This window comes from Styela clava, chromosome 13, assembly GCF_964204865.1.
Source record: "Styela clava chromosome 13, kaStyClav1.hap1.2, whole genome shotgun sequence".
NCBI classification, from domain to species: Eukaryota; Metazoa; Chordata; class Ascidiacea; order Stolidobranchia; family Styelidae; genus Styela; species Styela clava.
The window spans coordinates 18,710,999-18,723,872 of record NC_135262.1 but is presented as its reverse complement, the minus strand read 5'-3'; the positions used below and the strand labels follow the sequence as shown (position 1 = coordinate 18,723,872).

General features: G+C 34.2%; 1 protein-coding gene across 1 annotated transcript; it reads right to left on the bottom strand.

The window, feature by feature from the left end:
* Positions 1-2,264: 2,264 nt before the first annotated feature.
* LOC120332930 (uncharacterized) lies at positions 2,265-11,301 on the bottom strand. Its single transcript, XM_039400278.2, has 16 exons — positions 10,813-11,301; positions 10,367-10,448; positions 10,013-10,255; positions 9,219-9,791; positions 8,906-9,023; positions 8,397-8,518; positions 8,088-8,187; positions 7,914-8,007; positions 7,695-7,772; positions 6,911-7,020; positions 5,465-5,606; positions 4,879-4,949; positions 4,443-4,571; positions 4,002-4,154; positions 3,286-3,412; positions 2,265-2,905 (listed from the first exon to the last, which is right to left on the bottom strand). Exons 1-16 carry the CDS (start codon positions 11,146-11,148, stop codon positions 2,807-2,809), a joined length of 2,577 nt encoding a protein of 858 aa, XP_039256212.2. The 5' UTR covers positions 11,149-11,301; the 3' UTR covers positions 2,265-2,806.
* Positions 11,302-12,874: the final 1,573 nt, after the last annotated feature.

Genomic DNA, 12,874 nt, shown 5'->3' with positions numbered 1-12,874 from the left:
TATATTGTACGTAAATACGTCAATATATACGATCAATGAATATCACTTATTTCAATTTTTTTTTAAAAAAGGGGGTGGTTGTGTAAAAGCGAACCAAACTTGCGAAAAGCCAATGTACATTATTAATCATTCATGATAAAAGTTCATGATAAGGGGTAAGAAATATAATTTCCGTATTGTAAACAAACAGATAAATTGGCTGTTATATTGCTTATATAACCAGTGTAACTTGCATCAGTGTGTTATATGTTGGCGAATTAAAAATAATAAATAATACTCTTTCAGTCAAGCCGCCAACCACAAACACGAGGAAACCGTGAAGAACGTCATGTGAGATAACTGGCCTCAAAAGTAAATTTGAACTGACGACACCATAATTTTCCTTTTATCGATAAGATTTAGAAATAAGAAATACTCTCGATAAATATGATATCTTGACGAGTTTGACTAATATTCAAATTAGTTTATGAAAAGTATTACATTGTTCGCAATGTTAAATGAGTTTAATAAACTTAAAATTGGGAAAAATGATATTGGACAGTCGTTTAAAGAAGAAACTAGAGGTGTAATTAGTATACGAAGTAGAATATTTGAGCGATTCCATTTTAGACACTTCAATCCAACTTGACTGAATGTCCATTGAGATATTCTTTGCGCAACAAACAATCGCTCATGTAGTGTGGCCTACGAAATCTTCGGATGGTTTGACAGATTTGGCGAGCATACTTATTCGAAAAATTGAAATATCCACGATGAATTAGGGATCTTATACAGTGTATAAATGCATTGATTTGGGTGGAAAAGTTAAAATTTTTGCCATGAAACTAGTAACATTAGCACTATGTTCAGATTTATCTTTTGCGACTGTCTTGTTTCGTGATGTTGTGCACCATATCAGTGATCAATAATTCAATGGAATTTTGATCCGGGAAATTTAAGGATAACAGCCTTCTACTGATTCATTTCATCTTAAAATACCGAAAAATAGATATTGATTGGCTCATTAGTTGCCGAGTAACTTGATATATTATTTAAACGCTAATAACAATGGTCAAATATATGTAACTAAATGAACATCGCAATGCTATCCAATTTATAGCCAAAGTTAAAAAAAAAATAAAAGTAATGTCTTCACAAACACTTGTTTCATTTTAAGAGCAGGTTCATTTTTCCGATACTGAAACTTTGGAATCAATCGGTACATTCAGGCAAAAGCAATTTGTTCAAAGCCGCGACAATTTAGGAAAACGATACAATGATCAACTTTGTCTAACCTGCATTTGTTGCCACGTTGCATTACCTAGCGTGTGGGATCACGCGCCCAAACCAATTGTTGCATCCCACTACATACTTGAGGTTGAGGTGTGTGGAATAGAAACGTGTGAATCTGTTTGCTACCATAGCAGAAGCAAGACCAACTTCCTAAATATAATTTCTTCAAATACCACCGATGCTTTTAGGAACAATTTACTTGCCTCGGACCTACCACCCTGTCTGTACAATTATTCACCAAAAGCCGTTTTCCTAACTACTAAAACATTTGCTACCCACCAATTTGGTGTAGGCGGAATACAAACAGGTCGTGATGAATATTCATATATTTGGAGGCCATATTTTATGAAGCGACAATTAATTTTAAACATCAATATTTGCTTATACCACAGAAATGATTTTTGGGAGAAAATTTTGGTGACCGTACATTTAAACCCATGTGTATATCCGCGGGTTCGATCTATATGGGAGTGACAAAACCCATGAGTTAGGGTTTGTATGGGTTCAAATATCCGTAAAAAAAAAAATTTCATAGGTGCAATAGTATGCAGCTGCAATACTCGTGGGTTCAAATGTAATGGAACCAAAATTTCATCTGGTCTACCTACCCATGCAGCTAACGTCGTTTGGGGTCTAGTAACTGCAATGCTTTATTTACGCCCCGGCTAATACGACGTTTATACCATAGCAGAAGCAAGACAAACTTTCTGATAATTACCAAAAGAAATTGCTCTACACTAATACAACAATGACGCTTGTTGGAACAAATTCCACTGTCACTGACTATACTGCCCAGTCAGCTTCGAGGCACATCCCAAAGTCGTCGATTCAGCAGACTACAAAGTTTAGTGACGCTTTGAATTTATTGCGACGTTGGCAGATGTTGCTGCTTATTATGAAGGTAGTAGCAGTGCATCGACTACTTCTCCGAAAGCCAGGACTCCTCTAAAGACTGTGCCGTCTAAACATTAGACTCTGAAGGACCTGGTAACCATATGAACCATCCTTGTTCATTTCCAATGGCGATCTTTTTAATATTCAGAACATAGCATATAATTCGACAAGTAGATTAAAATGCATGAAGAACAGATAATGTATTCATCATTCAATAAGTGTTGACGTTTCACACATGTATAACGTGCCAATATGGCATAAGAGTTTAATATACTTTTTAAACAATATTTACAATATTACCATCAAACAAAGAAGAGTATCAAAAGATATTTGTAGAAGAATTTTGAAATTTTATATTATACAACTGAAAACATCACAGCAAAACTAAGCTAGGAGATCAGGAGTATTAAAAAGGTCGTGATGTAATTTCACGAATCCGTTTAGGTATAAATGTAACACTTCACAAAATAACATTGATGAATATAATAGGAAATGTGCAACATCATAATCGTCATTCATTTATCCAGTATTTCATTGTTACGGTAACATCAGCACGTGCATGTATGAGATAAATGTTTCATCTTGAATCCGTGATCCTAATCCACTCTCACGGTGAGGAATCCATGGGTGAGCGGTTATGTCATACTGATGTGCCACTAGATGGTGTTGAATCAGGTGAATGATCCGGACTGTTTTTGCTGAACAGCCAGTTAGCAGCAGAAACCGCTGCGACGCCGGCCTAAATATTAAGTATGAAGTTATTATCATTCTGAACGGAAAAAATTTATCTGCTTAGTAAGTTTATTGCAAACATGAATTTTTGAAGTAACGTTTGCACAACATATCAAATAAAAGTATATGTATGTCAAAATGTGTGTGGACGACCACCCTTCACCATAAAAACAAACAAATTGTACAAACAATTTTTCTGGTTGTCAATTTTTATAAACGCTAAAGCAATGTTACAATGAAGGCCCAATTCTTCAGGATAAATTTAGGACGAATGTTGGTTTTAGTGCAGGAAAATAGTATAATATTGACAAGAATATTTGGAGGTTATTTTTATATTTAGACAGACACACAGACACAGCTACAAACTTATACCGTTAACTAACGGACCTTCCAGTGCATCCTCGCCATGAATTTCTTCAGCTGTTTTTTACTCTGTAAGCAGCTATGATTATTTGTTGTTAGAGGTTTCGAAAGCCAGTCGTGACGCAGACATTGCGCTGCACTCATTCGTCCTCTGTTAACAAAAAAAAGAATTGTTGAAAAGCTAAATATAACGAGAAACATGATCTGAACGTGTCAATTTTGTGAACGATAACAAACCATAAAATATCAAACAGGATTATTTAACTTTCTAAAGTTCGTATTCAATTTCAGTAATTGGTGTAGTAGGGCTATTTTTAGTTTTCACGTCGTTTGTACAGAAAGTATTTAGCTGAGTTTGTATTAGCTTAGTATAATCCACATTGATTTATATGTAAATTCTCAGTTTCGATTTCTCGACACAAACGTGAAAGAGCTATTTATTTTTAAAACTGGAAAAAATTCAGGTTGGGTATATTACCAAAAGCTCCCTAGCAACACGTAGGCAAAAATGATGTAGCTAGACGAATAAATTAATTTTAAATTCGTCATGATTACGTCTTGAAATAGTTCGTTTTATTGGAACAATAGGGGGCGACGCCTTCCAACTCCCTTTTAAAACGCACCCAGAGAATATGTCCTATGATACGTTTAATTCATTGCATATAAATTTCAATAAATTTGTCAAATAAAGCCAAACATTTCCTTAAAATTATAACGACAACAAATTGAACTGAAGCCACCTTTTCTCATCAACTAATAATCGCGAGATAAAATCCCGGGCGTCAGCAGATACTACTTCGAAATCTTCCTCGTCAAATTCCCATTCGGAATCAATTATATTTTGTATTGTTTCTTTATCGTCATTTCCCAGAAAAGGTGAAACGCCACTCACACTGAAAAAAAAAAACATTATCAAAAAAGTTTGTCCGACTGGTCACTAATCGTAAAATGTAGTATTATTGAATAATTTATTGTTGCGTCAGATTTTTGGATGCGATTATTGCTTGGTTTGGCAAGTTTCGATCCACAGTCAGTTTGTCAACTTTTGCTATCGGATGTTTAGCAGTTTTTGTATTACCGGCATTGGAGAATTAAATAGGTTTTGCTAATCAGGTAATTTGCGGCTAGCTATAGTGTGTTGACCTGTGTTCTTTAACAAACAGACAAATTTATTGACTTACAGGATGTAGCATATGACGCCAACGCTCCACATATCTGACGCAGCGCTAACGAGTTCGTAATTCAACACTTCGGGTGCCATGAATTCCGGCGTGCCCCAGTGTACCATCAGCTTCTGTCTGGGATTATATCTATCAAAATATAATGAATAAGATATAGTGACAATATCTTAGATGATACCGTATTCAAATATATAGGTCTTAATTGTATGGTTTCAGCAATAAGCATCTACAGTGGCTATATCTGCGCGGTCAAAAATCAACAGTTTAAAAGAAAAGGTTTTGTACAATGTTAGCTTATGGGGTGTGAAAGAATATAACTTAATAGATAAAAGAAGGGTTATCTAACACAAGTAGAAAATGAAATTCAGAAATGGAATCATGCATAATATGTTTTTGCTTTGGCAAAAGTGCAGACATGTAAAAAGAATAAACTCACTTTCTGGAAAGGCCAAAATCGATGATTTTGATGTGATGTGAATCTCTGTCCAGACACAATATGTTTTCGGGCTATAATTCGAAAAATGTCGGATTAGAAAATAATTATTTTATTATAATTTAACGAGGATGTCCCAACACGTAATTGTTGCGTAAATGAGCGCCATACAGACGATTCCCTGAGACATAAATTATAGATACAATGTTGAATAATGATAATTATAGGAGATAATAATATATATCTCTTGATATTACCAATATTAAAACAAATGACATACAGACAGTGGAAAATGACGCAGTAAGAATTGAATTGAAATTATAAATACTTCGTCATGGTTGGCAATGCACGCCTATATAAGGTTCGACTGATTTTATATATAATAATTTTTGACTGTTTGCTGAGAATTAAAAATATATAAGCCATTAATTTATCTTTAAAAATTATTGTCAGCAACCGGTTATATTTGCATACTTTTAAATAAAAAATACACTTCTAAACATATTTTTTTTTAATAAGCTTTTTCTCCAGCCTATGGCCTGGCAGAAAATCAACCACGCAGTCCCGTTATACTATCTATATTCTATACCTTCAAGTCCAAGTGGAGTATGAGGTTTTTATGTAGATATTGCATCGCTTTGCATATTTGTCTCATGTATAAAATTGCATCGAGTTCCGTCAGATGAGAACGATCTACCAAAACCCGTTCGAACATTTCACCTCCATCCATGCTGTGACAAAAATACCGGTGTCAAGAATGTTGGATTTAATGGTACGAGTATGTACCAATATGGAGGTAACTAATTTCGTTCGCCTACTCTACATCAAGTTGTATAAAGGGATTAAAACCCATGGGGAGGGGAGAGTCCCCGAACTCGTAATATAACCAAAATGAGGAAAATCAGAATAAAATTATGGCCTAACCCTAACCTGGTACATATACTACGGGAGTACCCAATTTTCTCCCTGACTGATGGACCAGTCAATTTCAAATTAACAGTATTTCAAGATGGAAGTCAGACACAATTGCTTCTGAGTTCCATGAACTCGAATATTTCACCAAAATTTCGCTTTTTTTATTCTAATTCGTGGGAACACTGGTTATTCGTCACGTTTGTCTTTTGTTTCACTTTACAAACTCAGTGCTTGGCTGTTTCAAATACCAATCAATACAGATTAGCGTGTGGCAAGTTATTTTCGCCAGCCTTATTTATCAACGTTTTTAGACACATATATGTAACACACATGTCTGTGTTGTTGATAATTTGCGAAAATGCCTATTATATTTCCCATATTTAAAACTGTGCTTGATACCGGAGGAGAGATCTGAGCAAGCATCTTGAACATCGGATCATAAAATTCAAGACTTGGACAACAATTCCCGAATTTAAAACCCCGATAAGGAGAGAAATACACTTGCCCTTGGAAAGACAGGAGTAATTCCCTTACAGGGTACATAGGAAAAATGGTATAGCCTACGTTTGAACCCATAACAGTATTTTTTCTATAAGTCGCATTACCAAGTTTTCCGTAGTACGCCCTTTTTATAATCCGGGAACACAAAAATTTGGGAATCTCACCAAATTCAGGTGAAGTGGAGTTCAAGGGAAAACTACGTTTTCAATAAATAAATGTACTAGTCTAGTATCCAAAAAATAATAATAATGCTACACAAGAATATTGGTGTCCTTTCAAATGTTGATTGGGCATAAATGGGAATTATGCAAACACCAATGCAATAGAATGCTTGCTGAGAAACACAAATATGAAAACTTAAGCAATTTTACATCATATTGTCGTTAAATTGAACAATTTCATAACTTCAGATGCCTCCTAACCGCGGATAAAAATTTAGTCAGTATTTCTTGGCTAAAAAGTTGACATATTTCGCCTGTTTCAATTGCTATAACAAGCACAGAATGGTAAATACCAAATAAATGTCTCAATTAAACTATTTGGCGCCGCATGGATAAAATGAATGTGTCACAGTAAAATGGATTTCTCAATACTTTACCAAACTTAAGTAAAAACTTACTATTCCATTATAAGCGTCATTGTATTTTCATATTCGAATGCGTCATAGATCTTTATAATGTTTTCATGATCGATACTGTTCATTATTGATATTTCATGTCGAACATCCTCCTGTAACGAACAATAATATTTATGAAAGATACATTAAAGATAAGACGTCTTAGTCATTCATCGGCATGTGTATGGCAGAAAAGTTTTTTGATCCTCCATTACTATAGTGTTTGGACAAACCCTAATCAGACAAACTGATTTTAGTCCAATGTATCATATCTTTATCGGCGCCTCTCTTAGATTACCGCTGCTGCTGAACTAAAGCTTTTACAAATACGAAAAGACAGTGGGATAATTTGATTCATGCCGAATTAATGAAAGAGTATTTGACTGTACTCAAATGTAAAGTCAAAATGCTAAAATGTGCTTATTATCAAACGAGTGCGCTTTTTCTGAATAGATCAAGATGGCTGATACCTTCCGAGGTAAAACGATAATTTATTTTAAGCTCCGCACCGTGTAGCATAATTACATTACTCAAAGCAAACATACAAGGATAGAAATTCAGTATACAGGAATTTCAAAAAAATCAAATGAAGTTCAAAACATGGTACATAGATCAAATAAAACATAAAATAAACACGACATTCTAAAAGTGGGCTTTAAGCTTGTGATATTACGCGAAGATATGGGAATGCGTTACGTTATTCAAATAAGAAATATTCGTGTTACGCGCGCTCTTGTTGACGAACTGTTTCTGGGTGGACAAAAATAGTTTTAAAAAAAGTACTTACCTTATCAACGGGCTCTTGATCTGTTCGTTTAGTCGCAATGTTAATTGGTCTTTTCATAGATCTCGATTTGAAGCCAGTCTGTAAAACATAAATTAATGATTGATACAAAAAATCCGATTATATTGTCATGTTATTTCCCATGTGTGAATAATTAGGCTATCGCATCAGCATCAATGTCTTATCGCCTTGTTTGTCTTTAAAACCTTAAAAAATACTCACAGTTTCGTGTGGTTTCTTGCATTTGAAACATTTTGCTGCAAGTGAAAGTCCTGTTTTCTTTTCGACGCATTTGTACACACGACCAAATCTTCCACTGATAAATAAAATTATGTTTTAGTTATCATATGTTTTATTTATTAATTTGTTGAAAACTAATCAATATCAATGACTTACCCACCAACTTGCTCCTTCAAATCATAGAAATATTTTGAGTTGGTACATTTTACTTGAACAACTCGGTGTATAAATGCTGGTCGTGGCATTGGGTTGATTTCTACACAACACAAAAATAGTTGTCAACGGACTTTAGAGTGAAATTTTAACGCATCCGAAGTCGTACGTAACTGATGAACAAATTTCACAGTTTGGCCTACTTTACGACATAATGATTTCTGATATAGTGATATAAATTTTGGTACGACTGAAGAACAGGTAGAAATTTGGTGCTATTAGTAGTTATATAAACATATTTTAAAAACTCACTTATTTCATGTTCGATTTCCTCTCCTTCTGACTCGGAGTGGCCGAGTTTTATATAAAGACCCGCTGGTGCGCTGTCCGAACTTGCGTTGCTCGATACGGAATGCTGACGAGTCAACTTCATTCTGAAATATGGCAAATGTTAGAAGTATTTTATGACCAACCAATGAATTTACTATTTTTCAGAAACATTATTTGCACTAGGAATGAAATTCGATTTGCGGTGAAATCATGGAAACATGTCTATTATATGATGAAGTACTGTACCAAACTAATTTGCGCAAATTGAATATTTTTAAACATTAAAGTATTTCATGGAAAAATTCGATAGGTTCGATAGGTTACAGACAAAAAAAATAAGAATCCATTGTTCCGTGGATTTATATATAGGTATAATAAAATCATAAGAGAGTAATATTCATGACTAACGCCGTCCTAGAAATACCGACACCGAAAGTTGAGTTGGGCAATTTAATAATTGGGTAAAATAAATTTGAAGGATAATTACTTACTTGTTGTCCAACAAAGATGATCTGGTACTAGAAGCTTGGTTTAAATCTGAACAGCTGTATACTCGCTCCTTCAAAAGAGCGAAACTAGGGCTGTCGTCTTTTGCGTCTTTGTACTGATCTAGGTAGAAATATCGGTTTTGTAATTGAACAATGTACGCTTGAAAAACAGTAATAAGTCTTTTGTATACTTGAGAATAAACTCTTCTCGCTTCCTCAGCACAAAGACACCCAAACAACATATTTTTCTGAGTTACTTTGAAAATTGTATGTTTGACACCATGAATTATAGGTAACATATTTACAAACTACTCACTTGTAACACTCGCACTCGAATGTTTAGAAGCTTCGATATTAGAAGTATCCGAAATGCTTTCTTGTTGAGTATTTTCTAAAACTGTCGACTTCTCAGTTAAATCGAAATCTTTAATCTGTACTGTTAACTCTGCAGATGAACATTTTGTATCAGACATAGTTTTGTCTTGTTGTTCATTTAGGAATGTTGTTGATGGGCCGTGATTCTTATCACAGGAGTCAATTGCTCTGGTGACGTCATCGGTGCCTGGGATACATTCCATTGGTCTATGTTTATCTTTGGATATCTTTCTAATGCGTGCAGCCAGTAATGACTCATTTGCATCGTGCTGTTGTACAGAATTATGTGCTGTTTGTTCTTTAGTTAATGACAGCGCTACGTTATTATTGTTTTGTTGGCTTTGTACGCATTCATTCTCCAGACCTTTCTCGTAAGTGGTAGGCGAAACATTAACGGTTTCAGCCATGGTGTCTGCGTGAATATTGCAAATAGCGCCATCCTTATCAGAGATGCATTCCTGGATATTGCTGTTAGGAACAGGAACGACAATATCGCAGCATTCAATCTCATCATCTGTCAAAAGTAATTATGAAACAGTCAACATATTCGGTTTGAGTTATTTTATATAAATAATGGACATGAAAAATCAATTCAATTCAATTGATTGTTCATTTACTGTGATAAAATCAAAAAGATCATTCAGTCAAGTAAAACACTAAAATAAAGATTTATCATGATCATTTCTTCAAACGAACGTACACATTTAATTTCTTTAGCACATTGAAACTATTCACCTGCATCGATGAACAGTTCATCATGTATACCGATTCCGCTTTCACAAGACAATTTTTTAAGCGACGAACTCCTGCTGATTTTGCTTAAAGATTCTGATTTCGATCCAGATTTTTTAGCTGACGTCACAGAAAAGCTAGTAGATCTAATTCTGCTAACTTCTTCGTTTTTCTCACGTGGCTGACTAAAACTTGCCGTTCGATTCCGACGCTTCAAGCCTGAGTTTTGGGATTCATCCGTATTTACTGTAAAAAAGAAACAATCAAAAAGATTCTGAATTATTTTGCTTAAATTCTTTGGCAAAATCCTTTGCCCTTCAGTTCATTTGTAATAGTATACTCATATAAAATACAAACCATTCAGAAAGTTTGAAGAATACAAATTCGTGTTGAAAGCTGGAGAACTTCGGGAAGCAGTAAGTCGTACTTGTGAAAAGTTCTGAAAATGATCATAGATATTTTAGACGAGTCATATTTGAACTCAAAATATTAGTGGCTGTATGCAGTGGTGGGATTCAACCGGTTCGCACCGGCTCTATAGAATCGTCTCACGGAATTTTATGAAATCAGCGAACCGATTAGCATTACTGGTTTCTGTCAATATTCTGTTTGTAACAGAACCGGCTGAAAATATGACTTTTGTGAAAGAACCGGCTGACAAAAAATTTGAATCCCCCCTGGTTGTCTGTACATTCTTCAATTTTAAACTTCAGTATATATCAAACCTGTTTCCGAATGAAATTCATTGTTAATTAAAAATCACAATACAAACCAAGAATAAACGTGACTAATATCAAACTTACTTTCTCAGTAATTTCGCAGCTTTGGAGAACATGCTGGGATGACGTTTCTGCCAGCAAGTCAGCTTGACTTAGTTTTCGTTGCCTCGGTCTTGTACAATCGTTCTCCACAATAGGTTTGCTTTGTTCTTTTACCTGCTCTGATGAGGACGCATGGTGAGCTTGATGAAGAATCGGCTGAAGTCCATCACCGAATGCCAACAAGAGTTTATAAATCTCATTGACTTGGTTCGATTGTTGCGTAATTATTGTCTCAACTTTGGATATTGTCTCTCGGAGTTGGTGAACTTCTCCATTGAGTGAGGTTAACTTTGATACAATGTCCGAACTTTCATTCATGATTCACTCAATGATGTTAATTAAATATGGGTTAACTGTTATAAGGTAGTTGATTGTACGCCCAGTTACATTTAAAACAGCTGCAGATAAAATTGTCCAAATAAGAATTATTTGGATGATATAGTTTGATTTTAGGTTTTTGTACTATATTATACTCTAACTAAGCAATACATAGGTTTTTGTTTAAATAAACTAGAATAACAAGAAAATGTATCTTTCGTGGTAAAATAGTAATAGACAGAATTTAGTATTATTATCTTGTAATATAATGTTTTTATTCACATTCCATGAAATATATATTGTGAACTCATTTACTTAATAAACCAATTAAATAATATAATAGGCCTATCAACCGTTCATTATCTAAGCAATTGCGGTGATAAATCTGAAAAATGAGCGATTTTATTCTAAATGATTTTATAATTTGGCATTTACTGAAAAATGATAATTAACTTCGAAAGGTCAACAATATAAAAATGTGCTTATGTATCTTTGATTAACTTGCGACTACTGCCTTGGAAAAGATATCTTTATTCATCGCAAAATATCTAAATAACGAATTTTCGCTGAATCTAAATGGATATATCCGATAACGATTAATACCTTGGCATTATCATGTTAGGTATAATGAATATTATTATAACTCACGAACCTTTCTCATTTCAATTTCTATCTACAAACGAAAATACTTCGACTAACATTCTATATTTATTAATAGCATACTCATCAAAACAGCTTCAAATGAATAATAATAATTCTTCTTTATTAATCTTATTTAGTTCTAATGAACCCTACACTACGAATATAACTTCTCTCAATACCATTCGTGCAACTGTCTATGTTTGATTGTCATTTGATATTACTGAATCGCCACGCCGTCAAAATCCCTGACAATTTTCTCACTACTGGACTTCGCGAGAACGAGATTTGCGTCATTGTCAGTTCATACCATCTAGGTCATATTCTCAAGATTAATTAATATCGTCTTACTTATTTAATTAATTCATCTCCTGGAAGCTGTAGTTTTAATACGTAAGCCATCATTTAATATTATTCATACATGGTACATGCATAGAACGCTATGTTCGGTATGGACTTCCCGTGCTCAAGTGTTCAAGTCAAATGAAATCAGACGTTTTGGTTGCTGAGACATAAACCAGCTGTTGAATATTTTAGCACTTATATCGTCTGCAGTCTGTATTGTTTCGACGATACTGTTGAAGACAACAACTTTTGTGAACCCCGTTTAAAATACTTGTGATGGTAACATTGGAAAATACTACGAGTGTGGACCGAAATAATAATACATTATGAAATATATCAAATACTTAAGATAAATAAATATATGTTTACGTATTCGATATAACCTTAACTTGCTCCCGAACTGAAAGAAACAGAAACTGATTAAGTTTGTGAAAAACCACAAATTGTTGTCGTATCGATATTGTATAATAAATGGCAAATACGCCAATTATCTGAAATTGCCCACATAAAAATTTTCAATCAAATAAACAGCATCTGTGGGAATGTTAATAAAGTCCAGATCTTTCTGCATTTTCTAATGTTTTGTAATTGAAAGAATGCATCGCTGAGACGCAGCCACACATGTTTGGAATAAAAATACCTAGCTCCGAAAATTCCAACGAATACTGATTTCAAATTGAAATATAGGATTGAGGGAAATTCAAACTGTAATTACCTACAAGGTCCGTAATTTGAAGAAAAA